Below are 18,529 nucleotides of genomic sequence, written 5' to 3'. Positions count from 1 at the left end.
CGTGGGGTCCTCCATGGGCCGCAGGTGGACATCTGCTCCACTGTGGACCTCCACGGGCTGCAGAGGAACAGCCTGCCTCACCATTGTCTTCACCATGGGCTGCAGGGAAATCTCTGTTCTGGTGCCTGAAGCACCTCCTCCCCCTCCTTCTTCATTGACGTTGGTGTCTGCAGAGCTGTTGCTCTCACGTATTCTCACTCCTCTCTTTGGCTGTTGTGGCACAGCAGTTTTTTCCCCTTCTTAAATATGTTATCCTGGAGGTGCCACCATCATCGCTGATGGGCCTGGCCTTGGCCAGCAGCAGGTCTGTCTTGGAGCCGGCTCGCTTTGGCTCTGTCAGACATGCGGGAAGCTTCTAGCAGCTTCTTACAGAAGCCACGTAGCCCCTCCACTACCAAAACCTTGCCACGCAAGCCCAGTACACAGTCATATGAAGGACAGTGTAAAACCCCATGCCGTATGGGAAGGAAAGTCACCCAGAGGTATCGTATGTTCCAACACGGCAGCTGCTGAGTGCCTGCAGTGCTTGGGGAGGGAAGGGGCACATCCAGAGCCCTGCGAGTCCTGCTGGGCAGCTGGGGCTGTCTGTGCCTTTTCTTTGGGGAAGGGGTAAAAGTGTCCTCCCACTGGGTTTTTTTATGAGTCCTATGCCCTTAGTGAGATTTTACACATTTGTATTTCATATTTCTTCTTAGTCAGCATTAAGACAAAGTGTAATTCTGCTTATGTTCACAAACTATTTCCCTCGGGGCTTCTTTTTTAATTTTGAATTCCCTTTTATGAATTCCTTCAATCTGTCAGCCATCCAATTTGTCAATATCTTACTGGTTTTGTGGAGCCTAGAAAAGAAACTCACAGATATGAAGTGATTCACAGAAGATGCAAAGCTAGAAACAGCCTTATATTCATACATTTTCCAGGAAGATTTGAGTTCATTCCAGCAGGAGAATGTCTGCCAACCACGGCAAGGCGAATCATTCGCCATTTGTGTCATTATTTTCTGTACTAAAGCTGCAGATTTGTGGTCTGTTCCCCACCGTCATTCCCAGAGGTAGCAAGGATCTTGACACACTCTGTTCAAAGATGTCACAGACAGGTTTTCCACATCAAACACTCCAATAAGTACCAATTTCCTGTGTTTTTAACATATAATTTGGCAGAAAAACCCTTAGATCTCTGTAAACAATTTACTAATGACATCAACAAAAACAAATCTGGTAATGTCTTCTTGCTTTTAGTACCATACACAACCATAACAGACAAAAATTAATTTCCTTTTACTTTCATTTCAATTTAATGTCATCCCAACTAGAAACAGATTTATCTGCTTGTACAGTTTTCAGACAAAGCTGGTGAAAAGCACAATGTGATTCTGCGATAACTGCTGTTAAGATAATACAAAATCTCTACAGACGAAACAGAAGTGTGTTAGATTGGTTTTCTTTTCCTGAACTCTGACATTTTTTCTGCCGTTTTAGTTTCCCAGGGAAACCAAAGAGAGTTACATTTGGGCACTGTAATTGACTTATGCTGTAGCACCCAGGGCAAATTCCAAAGTAGGAGAAAGAAAAAAATGTAGAAAATGATGTTATTGACTGACTGTGAATGTTCCGCAGTAATAAATTGCCAGTCAGAAAAACAGGCAGTCCAATGTACTTAGATATGCTTTGCTCTGAATTGTGATGAAAAGTTAAAATCTCAATGTACTCTTGTGAAGGCAAGTTTTCAAAACATTTGATTAGTAGACATCAAGATCACCTTTTTCAAGGTTATCAATCTGCCTAGGTAGGAGCAAGTCATCACACTGGATACCAGCTGATGTGATCTGATGTAATGTAATAAATGAATATAATAATAATTCAAAAACTAGCATAACAGATCTTGAACTAAACATTTCAAAAGATGGAACAGTTGAAGTAAATTATTTAACAATTCTCCAGTTGTAATGTATTTGAAATCTGCCGGTCCTCTAACACATTCTAATTTTGTTGAAACACATTCAGAGAAGATTTTTCTATCAAAAAAAAATTGTCTGATTGACTCTAGGAAAAATTGTTTAACAAGTAAGACATTGCATTCAGATCTTCCATATTCCCATGGAATGTCTTTAAGTGGAACAATAAATATAGTTGTTACTGTAGCGTAGTATTAATATGAGGACCTAAGTTTTATTGTATGCTGACTTCTCTGAAGATATGATGGGTTCACATATGGTGAATTAAGACCATCATTTCACCTGTGGAAAAGACAGCCTGGATAACATCATGTCAAACACAAACCATCACCTCAAAACATGCTTATCGAGGCACGTGATGGATGGAGTTAACTTTCCTCATAGCATTTTGCATTTGTGGCTAAAGCACGGTTGATAACACCAATGCTGTGGCTGTTGCTAGACAGTGCTTGCCAAGAGACTAGACTTTCTCTCTCTCTCTCCAGTCCCCAGCAAGTAGGCTGGGGGTAGGCAAAAGGCTGGGAGGGGGCATAACCAGGACAGCTGTCCCCAGTTGATGAAGGGCATATTCCACACCGTAAGACATTGTGCTCAGCAATAAAAGTTCAGAGAAAGGAAAAGAGGGAGACGTTTGGCTTTATGGCATTTGTCTTGCCAAGCAACCATGAACTATCTTTATCTCAGTCCATAAGTCTTCTTGCCTTCCTTCTATTTTCTCCGAGTCCCACAGGAAAGGGGGGTGAGCGAGAGGCTGGGTAGGTGTTTGACTCTTGGCCAGGGTCAACCAATATTTCATTTCAGGATGAGCAATAACAAGAGATGGACATGATGTTTCTTGTTGTCACAGATTAAGGTAACCTACCAGCTCCCTTCCTTCCTATTGGACTCTGTCTCACAGGTGCAATTTGGACATCTTTTGACCCACTGGTCTGTTGTACCTTTTTATTGAGAAGTTTACAGGGAGAAATAATTTTTTTTTATTATTCTAATTAGGCCAGTTGATACTGTTGGAAAAAATCAAGGGCAAGCAAGCTAGTATTTTCTAACACAGGCCAACAAATGCAAAACCGCAGCACTCTCATGTATGTCCATGCCTGATGCACGGAGTCACAGATTATCGGATCACCAGAGGCTGAGGAGCCACTGGCGAGAAGCAATTCTTGCAAGGTTCAGCGAAGAGCATGGTCCCACCACGGGTCACCAGGCAGGGCAGCCAGCTTTACCAGTGCATGGATCATCGAGGAGAGAGCACGGACAGTGGTGCCTGGCCCCAGCTGGGACATAGGAAGCCCCAGCCCAGGGCAACGCGGGGTGGGAGGTGGAGGTGTGAGCTGCACACCAAGTGCTGCGATCTATAACCAGGCAGCACTCGCAGTGTTTATTTACACCACAGACAGAGTTTGCCTCTGCCAGCTCTGAACAGATATGGGCATACATTTGTGCTCTACCTGAAATCGCTGGACGCAGTAAAGAATTCCTGTCACCAATGCAGAGATGATCTATTATTACTGAGGTCCTTTTTGCAAAGAAAAACCCCTCCCATAATCATTATGGACAAAATGAGACTGCTGTTTAAACACTATTTTCCCATTCATGTTTGACAAATCTTAGCAGTTTAAATACTGATAGGAACTTTTTGTCATGCTTTCTGTTAAAAATGAAGCATTAAGAAAGTTCAGTCCTTTTCACAGGAGCGTGGCATTCATAGAAAAAGGTTATGAGTTGATTTCTTACTTCAATTTTCTCTCTTCTTCTATCTTTTTTTTTTTAGGCTGACAATCATTTTGATGTTAAGAGCAAACTAGGAGGTCTTCTCAGTTATCTTGTATGAAATAAAGATGAACTGGACAAAAGAGCCCTAAATAGCAATTTCATGCTGTGATAAAAGATGAGAAATTATTATCCGTATCTCATGGAACGGATCTTAATCATTGCTAAGTGGAATAACAGAAAAAAGTAGACAATATGTCTCCATGGATCTTTACAGTCGTGTTAAGACCCATAAAGCCTGACGTCTAAGTACAGTCAGGAATATTGATGGCCAATTGATTTCTGATCCTTAGTTTAAATAGGAAAGTTGCAAAGTAGTAAAATATAGTAGAAAATTCAGGTCCTATCAATTTGCTCAATCTCAGGTGGGATTCAAGTAGCCAAATCAGTTAGAGGAACTGTGAATAATTTACACATTAGTGCCTAGGGGAAATCCCTTCAAGAAGAGAGTTACAGGAGTAATTTAGGCTCTTGGGTCCTATTTGCATAGTTAGATGGATGCTAAAAGCCTAGTCCCAGTGAGAGTCAGGGTTTCAGTGAGACTTAGATTCCCAAGACGGAAATTGGGTGCCCAATTGCTGACATGCTTTTGAAAATCTCATGAGGTCTCTTCACCTTCTGTTGCCTGATGCTCTTAAGAATGTGGCAGAAAGTCATTTGATGTTCCCAGAAACATTATCCACCTCTTAGATGTGCCCAGGTTGACACATCACCACCAGATGACAGGTTTTCTCAAAATATTTTAAAATAGGTAAACAGGTATGTAGTTAGAAACCATATCTGTCACTCTTTCTCAGAAATCTGTTTTCCTCTGGTTATAAACCTTAAACCGATAATCTTCAGATTCTGTCTAAATAATTTTTAACTCCATAAGAGCATCTCTTTTCCACAGCTGCAACTGTATTCCTGGATTTTGTAATGTGGACCTATAATGGGCAGACCAGGATCCCTGCAGCCCAACAGATTTAGGTTTCTGCTCAAAGAACGTCTGAGGTTTTTCAGTTAAAACTGTGGGTCCACCAGGTTCATCACTTCTTTGAAAATACGTGCTTAGGCATGCCACCGCAAGCACTCCTCCTACAAAAGCAACGTTGGGTGTTTCTTCATCTCTTCTGTTAAATCAGTGCTAAGGAACAGAAAATGGTTCAAGATACATTACTTAGAAATGGAAAATATGAGATAGGACACAGCCCTGTAGCCTGCTGTACTTGCACAGAGTGGGGGAAAACAGTTTCAAGGTCATCTGTGCAGGCCTGATTATACATTTTACACTAAACAGAAATTAGATAAATTGCATGCACCAGCTGGGAGAAAGTACGGAACCAGGGCTTCACTTTTGGAGGTGAGGACTCCAACCAGCACATCGCACAGCCCCTCGTTGCTGTTATTGGCTAACCCAACTCTGTCCTCTTAGCTGTTTGGCAGCACAGGCTCAGCAAGAACAGGGGAAAACACCCCTCTCATGTCAGCAGTTTCAGGCACTCCCATGGGACAATGACGCAGCCTGGGAAGGGAATTGAACCCCCATTTTCCACCTGCTGCACAAGCTGTAGGTGTCTCCAGAACTTCTTACTAGTGCCTTCTGGGCATCTCCAGTGGCAAACATCTTCCCTGCTGTGGCCACTGGTTTTTCTGGTTTCCATTTCAGAGCAGCTAGCTCTTCTCAGATGCTGAGCCTTTTATCCCAGGCCATTTACTGTCTCTGGGCTTAGGTTCTTGCTGCTTAAAGAATATTTCTGATTGAAATAGTAACTAACACCTCCCAAAACCTGGATGCCGGCAAGGCCCTGGCTTTGTGTCACATATAGTTGCATTGGCCACAAGGATGGATATAATAATTAACATAAAACATGTAAATGAAAAATAAGCACTACTGTTTCCATCCTTAAGTGAGTGAAGCAACGACCTGGAAGGTTCAGACTTTCATTCTGTTCTGTGATAAGCCAAACTGGAAATTGTCCCAATCTCAATACAAACAGTGTATCTCATCCTAAAAACAGAATTTTCTTGCATGAATAAAGGCTTAGTGACATCAACCATTGCTTTTACTTTACTCACCTAGTAAAACATATAGGAAGACTTTTTAAATGCAAGTACACTCTTAAGTGCACTCTTTTTTAAAAAAAAAAAAAAAGTTCCTCCTGTGCTTATCTGCCAAAATCCACATTCAGGATTTCAACCTTTCTCACTGCAATTAAGGTTCTTAGTAGCATATAAGACTGTCAATTTACTTAATGCTCAGTTATCAGTGGCGTAGCATTTATTAGAGAAAAACAGACATATGCACTCAGGACCTGGCAGGAAAAGTGCAGTTCAGCCCTGTTTTAAAATTAGTAATTATCTGTAAGCCCCTACAGAGCTCTCCTTTCCGGAGGAGAAAAACAATGTTCCAACTCACAGGAAGGGAAAGGACCCTCAAATAACATTGTTTCTGCCACTATCAATTTAGGTTAAAAAAAAATCCGTGAGGATATGGTATGGGGATGAAGTATGCAGGAGCCTGGTCTGACTGTCCCATCTCCCGCTCCAGATTTCCAAAGCCCCCATTGAGGAAGGGACGGGAAAGGGCACTGGTGCTCACAAGCACAGCACTGTCTCCTTCCACGCTCCCGTGGAAGGAGCTGATCAAAGCTGATGGGATTTCATCCTGTCCGTCTGTTAAGGGGAGGAGAGAAATGGACCATAGAAATTAAAACTGGGAAAGACCACTAAACATCCAGTCCATTTCCCTGCAAGCGCAAGATTGTTCCCCGTGGTGCATTCCCGAGTGCTTTTTCTCGTCTAGATTTAAATGAATCAATTAGCAATGGGGCTTGCAACACTACCGTGGGAGACCATTCTAGTCTAACGGATCTCATGGTTAATAATTCTCACCAGTTATTCAGCCTGACTTTTATTTTCTGTGATTTCATCCCAGGTCCTCAGTTATACTGCTCTAAATTGTCCATTTAGAACCCACCTCTCTCCTTGTGTTTGCACCCCTCAGATACTTGGAGGAACTTATACCACATTCATAGTTGTCACTTACCAAAGTATTACATACATCATTTTTGTGCTCTTTCCCGTGGGGTAACTCCTCTGCAGCCCTCAGCAGTTTCCCCCATGTTTTCTGATTCATCTCCCCTTTGGCAATCTCCATGCTTTTCGGGGCTGGGAAATCCTCCCTGTGAATGAGGCTTACTGGGAAGACCTGCATAGAACCGTCTTGCAGAATGGATTAGTGCAGAAGTCCTTTTACAGGCATCCGACGATGTGATCAAGCAGTTCAAAACCGGCTTGTGTCGGAAAGGGATTTTTCTTCCGGCAGAACTGAATTTGGAATTTGTTCACAAAGGAACACCCCGTGGTATTGGGGGAAGTTTCCTGTGCCGGGCTGTGAAAGGAGAGCCACGGCCACTCTCAGACAATACCCTGCACGGAGGGGTCAGAGATCAGGGAAGAGAGGACTGTGCCGCTGCTCCTGCTTGTTCGCTGACGGAGATGAAGAGCACTGCAGAGAACAGCCTTCCCTAGGCAGCGCAGTCAGAGGCAGGATTACCCAACACATTAATAAAGGAAGAAAATACAAAGCTCTGAGAGGCTGCTTCTACACCCTCTCTTCCCACAGAAATATAATATATTCACTTTCACATAACACACAGTTTGGCGTCAGGAAAAGAAATCCCTGCGCGGCTCCAGCATTTCAAAGCCTACATTCCATTTATACTCCTAAATATCTTTAACCTCACTGTTAGCAATTTCTTTATTCCTAATATGTGCTAGCCACGTATTTGTCTTTCAGACTTCTGCTCTTACATTTCATAAGCCTTTAACATGCTGCTTCTTTCCCATTTTTTTGAGCACTTCTTCAAATCAGCTGCTCCCATCCACCTCAGGGCAGCTCCTTGGGACACCCAGTTGTGAGCTATGGGATACAGCCAGGAACTCACTGAAGCTCCTGTTTGTCACTAAAATGATCACAACCACCACCACTGGTACAGCAGAAATTGGGAGGGGGGAAGAAATTGAGCTGCAGCACAGTCTTTACGGCTGGCTTTTTAATGCTTGCTGATAATAGCTATATGCATGGTGTTAATCATGCCTACCCTCCACGCTTCTTGTCTTATGGCTACATATCCCACCTGGAGTACTGCATCCAGCTCTGGAACCTTCAGCATAGGAAGGACATGGACCTGTTGGAGCAGGTCCAGCAAAGGGCGACGAAGATGATCAGAGGGCTGGAGCACCTCTCCTGTGAGGACAGGCTGAGAGAGTTGGAGTTATTCAGCCTGGAGAAGAGAAGGCTCCGGGGAGACCTTATAGCAGCCTTCCAGTACCTAAAGGGGGCCTACAGGAGAGATGGGGAGGGACTCTTCATCAAGGAGTGGAGCAATAGGACGGGGCGGGGGGGGGGGGGGACGGTTTTAAACTGAAGGAGGGGAGATTTAGATTGGATATTAGGAAGAATTTCTTTACTGTGAGGGAGGTGAGGCACTGGAATGGGTTACCCAGAGAAGTTGTGGATGCCTCATCCCTGGAAGTGTTCAAGGCCAGGCTGGATGGGGCTTTGAGCAGCCTGGTCTAGTGGGAAGTGTCCCTGCCCATGGCAGGGGGGTTGGAACTAGATGGTCTTTAAGATCCCTTCTAACTTGAACCATTCTATGATTCTATATTTATTCATTTGGAGTGTGTTTTTGTTGTCCCTGCTGGGGAGTTGGGGACAGCAGAGCTCCCTGTGACAGGAGTGCATATTCTACATTGAAGCTGGAGGGCAGGCTATGCTGTGCAACACCCTCTCAGCTCCCTCCTCGCACATGCATCTTGATTTCACTCCTCTTGAAACCTCAGAAAAGAGGGGGGTTGTAGATGCATCACCAAGTTGCGGGCAAAATGGAGAGAGCCCAGACTGGTGGACCTGGGTAAACACATCCCTCACTTCTAACCATAGACCTACCATGCAAGCATTAACCAACAGGGACAACTCTCTCAACGCCTTTTAAGAGAAACGTGACCTTTTCCTGCTCTTTTTCAGGGAGGAGATGAGAAGAGCTCTTCGCCTCTTTTGCAGCAGTGTTTTGTGTGGGACATTGCCTGCAGCCTGGTGGCACAGTCCCCCGCAGGGCTCTGCACCAGCTGGGGACCTGCCCTGGGGCTGTGGGGCTCAGGACTGTGCCCACGGAATGTCCCCACAGGCAGCTTTTCCAGCATCACTGCCCTTTCGTGTCTTGACTGTCTCTTATTACAAAATTAAAGCCATTCTAAGGATGTGGTAGAGCTGCCAGGGAAGAAGATAACAGAAAATAATGCGGGACTTGTCAGTGCTATGTAGCATCGAGAAATTTTCCTTCCCTAAACAAACCTGAAATGGAAACCTGAACTTATCCAGCTATGAGTAGAAGGTATTAAAAAAAAAAACCAACCACTCCTCTGTGATCAGAGCTCTATTAACTGCCTTGAAAATTATTCCAAATACACTTTTTTGTAGATAACAATAGACAATCCTTTTGACTGATTTGTTAAAAAAGGTAAAGAAAGAGCATAAAATTATTGCTTATCAGAGAAAGAAGCAGCACCATTTAAAATAACATGAAATTGTACCCCATGAATTATTCACAAGGGCTGATGTTACACTATCATTATTTCTGGCTTTCCTTTTTACTGCATGGGATTTTGTGTCAGTTGTCTCCAACCCAATAAAAGAGGTGGGTTTTTTTTTTAATTAATCAAACCTGATTTTTCTGATTATTTTTTCTAATTTAAAATGCATATATTCCAAGCAGTGAGTTGTCATCACGGTGTCACGTTGAAAAAGAAGATAGATTTCATTACCGCTAGCAGGGTCTAATACATGCAGCGAAATAGGCGCTCGCACATTGACTGTGTTTCTCTACGCGTTGTGCCAGCTGCTGAGAAGCCAAAGTGTGATCCCAGTTGTATGCTGGCATGAGCAGTTGCAAACTCCATCCTGTCCAATGTGAATTAAGCTCACTGAATTTCACAGAAGTTTTTCTATGTACGACCGCTGTGATTCAGATTTCATGTCAGCAAAAGCAGTTTTCTGATTGCACGTAACAGTCAACACCTCTTGCAATTACCTAGTGATTTTGATTTTCCTTTTCCAACACATAAATATGCAGGGCTACAAATTCTGTATTATGGAAGGTCTTAATGATCATAGCGCACTAGAAGTGAGAGTAACTCTATTAAAGTCAGTAGAAACATTGATTAGACTAGCCAAAACTCTCTGGTTTTATTGGTAGAGCTGCGTCTCGAAGCAGATGGGTGTAGGCAGTTTGCATTTATGGCCACGACTGGCTTGAAAGCACAGCTCATAACTGTAGTCCATAAGACGACAGCCAGTTCTCCATATCCAACTTATTTGCTGAGCAAACCTTCATGTTCTTTCTTACTTACTGCCTCTTCTGTCAGCATCTTTCTGAATCATTGCTATTGCAAGCTCTGTGGCTGCAGCACTGATGTTTTGGAAGATCATGTAGGGAAGACAGCATTGTTTGCTTTGTGTGTAATAGCCCAGCTCAAGGCAATATGACCAGCCATGAATATATTAACATTAATATAAACAATTATCCTTAATTGTTGTGGAGAAAAGACCGAAAAAAATACCGCAAAAAGTATAAACATGAGGAAAAAAAAAATTTAAAAGGCACTAGGTTTGCTCTGCTTGCCATGTTATGATTTGGGGACTTTTAATTTGCATATTTGATTACTTACAATGAGAGAAATCTTCCCACTAGCAGCTCTCTACAGAAAACTGTACTTCTGCTGGCTGTCTACAGGTCTTCAGAGTTCATGAAGAGAAGCTGCCAATATTGAGGTGTAATTCAGACTATCCAAAAGCAAATATCTAAAATAGGCCAAATGAATCACCTCACAGGAAAGTTCCTCTCCGTTGCCTATAAAGAGACTCTACTGCAATTAGCTCAGCTACAGACATCTAAACTCTAGTTATCCAGAATAGCTGAAACGAATCCCACCGCTGGTGTCAGCAAACTGAAAATGGCTTATAATAAAACCCATTTTCTTTTCAGTGGCTCAGCTGTGACGTAAGTCTGGACTATCACTGACACACAAAAAATGAACATTAGTGGGGTCGAGGTCCCCCTGCCTGGCTGTGAGAGGAGACCCTGCCTAGTAGACCCCAAGGGGAGCTCAGGCTTTCGGCCGAGCACCAGAAACTCATTACCTCACCAGATCATTAGACTGAAGCTGCGATCAAAGACGGTGTGTCATTTATGGGTACATTTTTGTTCTATAATCCAACTAATTAATTGGCAGAATTTTTGAAAATAAAACGTGGTGAATTCCCTTCCCACTCTCCCGGCTCTTCCCATCAGCACGGCATTAGCCAGGACCCAGCCGGTATGCTGCTGACACAGCTCCCCAATTTCCTTTCCCCTGCTCCATTTCCTTTTCAAATTGAAAACTATTAGGAGTCTTTAGGCAAATAATAGAAACCTAATGCAGGTGCCTGTTATAAATCGTTCACTAGTTACTTTTAACCTAATGTCTCCTCAAACATTACTTCGCAGAAGGCGGCAAGGGGAAGAAATGCCTCATGAACTCTGACAATCAGCAGGTCAGGAGTTAAGGTCATAATAATGTAGCCCATTTCTTCTTGTTTGTCAAATGACCTGAACACAGTTAGATCCCTGGGGCTTTCGTCTGAGATTGGCTCCCCTCCCTAAGAACATGGGTCTTGCCAAGAGCAATCCTCATCTAGGATCATACCCTGCTGCCCACCCCGAGGCAGGGAAGGTGCCATAGGGCTGGTTGAGCCAGGTTAGGGCTAGTTTAGGATTTTGCCACACCCAACGCTAAAGCTTTCCTAGGCACAACTTGATGATGTGCTGGGTCTAGATCTGCCACATGACTGAGGTTAGATTAATCAGTGTTTAGGAGGTAGCTTGACATTCGTAAATAGAGATCACTTGAGAAATTGCGAGTATTCTGCTGGCAAAATAAAATAGGAAGTAAACGTTAATAACGAGTTAGTAATGGCTGGTTTTTATGCAAAATAGACAAATGTACAGAAGTACCTATTAATTCTGAATCACTACAGCAAGTATCTAGGCTCAAGAGTTGGAAATGCTGCCTAAAATGCCAGTGTGATCAGTCAATGTTAAAATTTGCCTTCATCATCTAGGCATCACGTGTCTTATTCTCAGAGACAAATTCCTCCTACGTTCACTGGAAAGAATATCAAGCATTTTACAGGGGATAAACCTCCAACTCTATGCACGTACAAAACAAGGCATGCAAGAGGACAATCTGTTAGCATCTATGTTCCTGAACACATCAGGCAACTGTCAGGTTGTTGGAAGTATTTCTCATCATGCTGAGTGCCCTCAGTGCAGCACTGAATGGTGCTACAGTGGTCACAGATGACTTTCCCCATTTGGCTCCCCAGCGAGGTGTAAATATTTCAGAGCTAATGCATAAGTCATGTACACCTGTGTTTCTGAGTGCCCTAGTAGTGAAACATAACTCTTGGGTATTTCTGAGCTTGGAGGAACATGGATTATTTTCTGTCATTACAAATGGAAAATACATGGAGATTTTTAATGTTTAACACTCAGACTAGTTCTGCAAATTCTTGGAAGCCATCGCCTCCAGCCCCAGGCAACATCTAAGTGATGTTCTGCAAACATGTGCACCTTGCCAGGACTGGCAGACACCCCAGGCTGTGTCCACACGTGACTACCGACTGGGGCCCCGTATCACTGAAAGCCAACATATGGAGTTAATTTACCCAAAAATGAACACCCCGAGCACACTTGCTATTACTGTGCGCGTGGACATTGCGACAGCAAACAACATCAGAGGGACTCATATCATTGCTGCATCAGTAGGTGTTGGGCGCCTTTGTGTTTCCTTTCTGAATAAATCCAGACCTCACAGAAAATCCTGGGTGCATTCCTCATCTTACACTCATGCTAGAAAAATGAAAGAGTTAAGCTTGTTTACGGATAAAATGTTTGAATTAATAAAAGGCATCACACCATGCAGCGGACTGATCGGGAGGGGTGAGTGAGGTACAGCTCCTGGAGAGCAGGATGACTTCCCCAGATGGGTTGCTCTGTATTTGCAGAGCCTGGTGCTTTGACTGTGAGGTGAAGGGGGAGACGGGGAGGGACATCAGTGGTATGCTAATGTAAGGAGAAGGAAGCAGTCGCTCTGACTGCCTTGAGGAGTATTGATGGAGGCCCTCAGGTGCAGGCAGAGAGGCCCATGGGTTTCTGAACAAGGGAAATGCCCCCTGGTGTCCTTCTGCTGTCCTGAGGAAAATAAGGTTCTATCTACGTTCTTAAATAAATAAAGTAGAACAAAAAAATTGCTGATTCTTATCATGGACCTTCCAACCAAGGAAAATACTATATGCTGCTCAGAAAAATATATGCTACTTTTTGAGATGCTGAGCAGGACTCAGGCACCTCTGTTGCAGGCAGTGCCTCATGAAATGTTTGGTGTTAGTCCATGTGGAAGACGCAGTTAACTTAGATGGACACCTGTCTGATCTAAGATACCTATTATTTTTCTCATGAAAGCACTGACCCTAAAGCAAAGTGACATCAAAACAACTCTAGTGTACAAACACTTTTCTTTTAGGGAAGGAGCCATTTGTCCACCTCAACTTTTTCTCTAGTAATAAAACTGGAATAAATGCAAACACTTCGTAATTGCATTTCCCCACTGCATTCTCCCATTGCTCCCATCCTCCTCTTCTTGGGTTTTCTAGATTTCCAGCTCTTCTTCGTTTTGTTTTTGTTTCTTTTTTGTTTAATAAATACTCCCAAACACTTTTTTAGGGCCACATTTATAGTGACAAATAGAGATCAAACTTCTGGCACAGGCATACAGTGATGTGTACTTTGTCACTAGTACCTTCAACAACTTCTGGATGAGACTGTCACAACGAGGGGGTCAGATGTGATTAACTGGATTTTTCACAGTACTTACACCTGTCCTACAAATGTCACAATGCTGCAATGCCACAATATTACTAAAAGTTTTGGATTACTGATGTAGCTGTCGTATTGATATAGGCATGAGACGATTTTGGTATTATTTGCTGTTGTATATGTTAAGCCTGGGAACAGTGCTATAACATGTCACCAACCGCTAGTCCCAGTGCTGTGTGGAGATTATGAAGTATTACTGGTCCTATTTACTAACTGGCACATCACTGCCAGCACTAGCTCTTTATGTTTAAAATATACTTTCCTTCTCCATTCAGCTGTTTCTCATATCACACCAATGGATCGTGAGAGGACATGGCCTCAGCCATGCTGCTTCCAACTCAAAAAACCTCTGCAATGTTTGTTTATTCTACCATTCAATAGGCTTCATCATAAGAAAAAAGTAATATTGCTGACTCTATAAAATAATTCCTGAAGCTTTTCTACAGCTAAAGTAGCATCATAGAAACAGCATCACCGTGACCCATGGTGAGATTGTTTCCATTCCCCCTGTGGGTGCTTGCAGCCTCAGGCCTGACTTCGTCACTGACTCATCAGACTTTGAGGGCTTGATTCAGTTGTTTAAACACAGGCATCTGTTTCCACTGAGTCACTTTATGGATTTCCATATGAGATGTGTGGGGAGGGCGCAGAACCTCCTGGACACCCCCACTTCCCCGGAGCAGCAGCCAGAGGTTAGTCAGGACACCGGAGGGCATCTCAGGTGACACTACACGGCCACAACCCTGCCAACCCCAGCAGTCTGACTTGCTATACTGTACATGTGTTTGCCTACACACTGTGGTGTACAGCTGTCAAGCACAGTCCGACACTCTTAGTCTTCCTTGTCACATCTAGAGGAAGCACCCATCAGCCAGAAAAGTCCAGTTTTCCCAAGAACTGCTCCTCTGTTCTTCAGTATTCGGAGAGATGCATCATGAAATGTGCTGTTTAATAAATCATTTCAGTTTGGCCTCAGTTCATTCTTAAGTCTTCTTTGAAATTGTCCACAGGGCTGAATGAGCTACATTTTAGAGCAAGGTCCTGTTGAAGTCTGTAGGCATTTTGCTGCTGACTCCAAAGAAATCAGGTTTTAATCCCAGAAAGTTTCTATCTGGACCAAGAAAGGCATGTCTTTCAATTGCCATCACCATTATCTGGAGAGGCACGGGAGGAACAAAGCTGGTCTCAGTGATGAATCATCCGTCCCTGGGACCACAGTGGAAAAGGCACCAATGTAACTGCTCTTGGAGAAAGGAAAAATAAACTGGACTGAAAGTCACATCAGTTTGTTCTCTGAAATTTTTAAAGAGCAGCTCCAGAAGTGTTACTTGCATTTTATTTAGTACTTACAGTGCAACAGCAATGAAAACTAACATTACAGGGAGTGTGTGTTCCCATCAGAAAATGTCTTCAACAGCTCATAAAAACCTGGCCATTTATCAGCACTGCAGGAGATCTTTATTACCTCCCTACAGCATGTGCTCTCTTATGATGTAGTTATTGATTTAACAAGTAAACTTCGTGGCAAGCTTTTATCTTGGAATTAGCAGCAAGACTGAAATAGAGCTCTTATTATTCTAATAACACAGAGACGTGAGATTCCTGCATATTCCAAAGGCCGTATCATCACCTTTACAAGCATCCCATTAGTGCTGTCTGGGCTGACACATCAAAGCGTGGGCTGAGAGATCTTTAAAAATTATGATATCGTACTCACCCCTGGCAACTTCACAACCCTTTTGTTTTTCTTCCTACAGGTTTGGACATCAGGCAAGCTCAGGTTATTGTGCTGTCCTCGGGTACCAAATGTATAAATGGGGAATACATTAATGACCAAGGGCTCGCGGTCAACGACTGCCATGCAGAAATTGTGGCAAGAAGGGCATTTGTTCACTTCCTCTACTCACAGCTGGAGCTACACTTAAGGTAACTGAATTCTGTTGATGCCTGGGGAATGTTATATGGCCTTCAGTGGAACAGATCCATCCTCCAGACATTTGAACTTTTTGTTCCTTTATGTTGTTGTTTCTGAGTCTTTGGCTGATGAAGGACCAATACACTGCACAGAGAAAAAAAGAGAGAGTTAGATAGTCTAGAGTGCTGGGTCATGAGCTCCTTTACTTCAGCTGATTTTCTTTCAGCAGCTATTAGATATGACTCATAAAGTTGGGTTTTATGAAGCCTGATGATTTTGTACAAATCTTTACGTGCAGGCTTATTAGCATCATTCACTGGCCAGAGACTGGAAGGGGGGCATTTTGCTCACTGCAGACATTTTCCTGTCTTCCTTGTTGCTGCTGAAATACCTCTAGCAAGTGATTTATTGATCATTAATGCCTGCATTGACTCACTGGAGAAGCAATGAGTGTTAAAAGTACAGTAAACTTTGTGCCAAAGTGCAAGATGCTATCACTCCTCCTTTATGATGTTTTAAAATGTTATAGCATGTAGAGTCATTACAGAGGAATTATTGTTCCTGTCTTCAGTCAAACCCACTTTGTTACTATTTAGATAGTTAATGGGTCATACACTGCCTGGAAGATGGTAACAAGTGGGGTACCACAGAAGTCTATCCTGGGACCTCGCTAATTGTGACTGTCAGCAATCTGGAAAAGGCTATGTAGTGCTTCCTTATAAGCTCTGGAGAGGACATAAAATTGTGGGGAGGACCAGTCAATATGCTGGAGGACTGGACTGCCATCCAGACAGGCTGGAGGACTGGGCCAGCAGGATCTTTGACCGAAAACTCAGCACAGACAAATGGAAAGTCCCACCCCAAGCAGAAAAGAATGACCTGCAACAACACAGACTGGAACCTTACTGGCTGGGGAGCAGCTCTGCTGAAAAGGGACAGGGTTTGTAGGCAAACAGAAAGCGGAACATGAGAGAGTAGTGTGCCTGGCAACAAAAAGGGTCAATAGGATCCTGGGCTGTGTGAAGAGTCAGTCAAGGGATGTGATCATCCCCCCCACTCAGCACTCATTAGACCACATCTACAATACCACGTGCAGTTTTGGGTCCCCCAATACAGGAAAGACATCAACCATCTGAAGCAGGTTCAGCAGAGGCCACCCAAATGCTCAGGGGCAGAAGCACTTGGCCTGTGTGGAGGGGCTGAGGGACCGGCCCCTGGTCAGCCTGGAAATGGGGTGGCAAACCCAGCAGAACATATGTCAACAATACAGTGGAGCTGCCATCTTTACCAAGGTGCGCAGTGGGAAGATGATAGACAACGGGCACACACTGAAACAAGAGAAGCTCAGTCTGAATATGAGGACAAACTGTCCCCATGAGAACAGGCAAGCAGTGGAACAGGTCACCCCTCAGGGTTGTACAGTCTCCATCCTGTCCTGGAGGTTTTCAAAACCTGAGTGGATAAAACGCTCAGCAATCTGGCAAAGTGCTTTGAGCAGGAGGTTGGGCTAGAGACCTGAGGTCCTTTCCAGCCTGAATTATCCTATGATCCTATAAAAAACTGAGCAGAAGTGAAGCTGAGGTGGCAGTTATTATATGGAAGGAACCAAGGAATGAAGGAAGCAGGGAAAGAAAACAACAAAAAAAAACCCTTATCTATCGGTCATTCTTCTGCCCTCCATTTTTGCTTGCATTTTCGTGTGACTTTATCTGAAGGCCATTAACCTCAGTGCAAAAACGCCCTTTGGCTTCAAAGGGTTTTGCATCAGGTGACAGACACAAGGATTCATCTGAGCAGGATTGTATGTTCTTGTGAGCACCTATGATCCTGTTGCACCGCAGCAACAATAATAGGAATAATAGTTATTTTCACTTCAGGCTGGGGTTGAAGGCAAGAGAGTATATTGAGTAGATGAGCTTGGCTAACAAAGGGGGACAAGAGCCTTGAAGGGTTTAATCAAAAACTATATTCTCTCTATTTCAATCTGAATTGCTTTCAAGTTTACATTAAATTATTATGTTTTCAGCAGTGTGGCAGCCTTAGTACTTGCCTTGTGCTACTGTCTCTTGGGAAACAAGTGCTACCACTGTATCTTAAACTATTGTATTGATCCACCTCCCTAACATGTTCAGTCATATTATTATTTTATTTGGATCAATGTTAACAGTCTTTTGTTAAGAGAATCCTCAGTGCAGCACAAGCTCTGTTCACAATAACTTCAAATCACTCTCTGTTCAGGCAAGAGCAGACGCGGCTGCTTCCCTGACCAGCGCACATGACAAAAATCTCAACCAAAATTGTGAAGGCTAAGCATCTTTGAAAGACAGAGCTGGAGATATTGTCGAATCAGAGTTTGCTTCCTTAAAGTCCACGGGGAAACAAAACTCTGTGTTATCATATATTCTTCAGTTCTAGTATTTATTGCTGCACTCAGTTTTATGCCATCATCGGGAGCTTTTTCATATGGTGAGAGAACTGGGGTGTTCAAAATGAAATGAAAAATGCATTTTCTGCACGTTGCAGTCACATTTACCCCTTCCTCTCTAGAAAAAGAGACAACTCCCACTGGCAGAGAAATCACATGGTGCTACCGCATAGCTGAAAGGACACAGTTTTTAGGACAGACATGTTAACTCATCTCCACTGGGGCTCCTTGCACACCAGCTCCTCAGGCTTGGGGGAAACACAAACATGGTTTCTATGTTGTTGCATGAGCATAGTCCAAATTTAAGTCCTGTCCCAGGTCAGGAATCTGTTGTACGAAGTCGTACATGAACTGAGACCAAAAAGATGGTTCCCTAACCCCCAAAAAACAATGAAAGCATAGTTATTGCCTCAAAGAGCTTAAATTTTGTATCTCTACCTATGGAACAGGCAAGTTCATTGTACGGAGAGTATTCCCTATTTTCCACTTATCGTCCTCCCACCAAG

The 18,529-nt window shown here is 43.4% G+C and overlaps 1 protein-coding gene across 1 annotated transcript in view; it reads left to right on the top strand.

Annotated features, from left to right (window-relative positions):
- ADARB2 (adenosine deaminase RNA specific B2 (inactive)) overlaps positions 1-18,529 on the top strand; it is a 320,870-nt gene that overhangs the window by 261,840 nt on the left and 40,501 nt on the right. Inside the window, exon 5 of the mRNA XM_074574189.1 lies at positions 15,441-15,609. Coding sequence (XP_074430290.1) covers positions 15,441-15,609 — 169 coding nt within the window. The remainder of the gene's footprint in view (positions 1-15,440; positions 15,610-18,529) is intronic.

Source organism: Larus michahellis, chromosome 2 (assembly GCF_964199755.1).
Source record: "Larus michahellis chromosome 2, bLarMic1.1, whole genome shotgun sequence".
NCBI classification, from domain to species: Eukaryota; Metazoa; Chordata; class Aves; order Charadriiformes; family Laridae; genus Larus; species Larus michahellis.
This window is presented reverse-complemented; position numbering and strand designations above follow the sequence as displayed.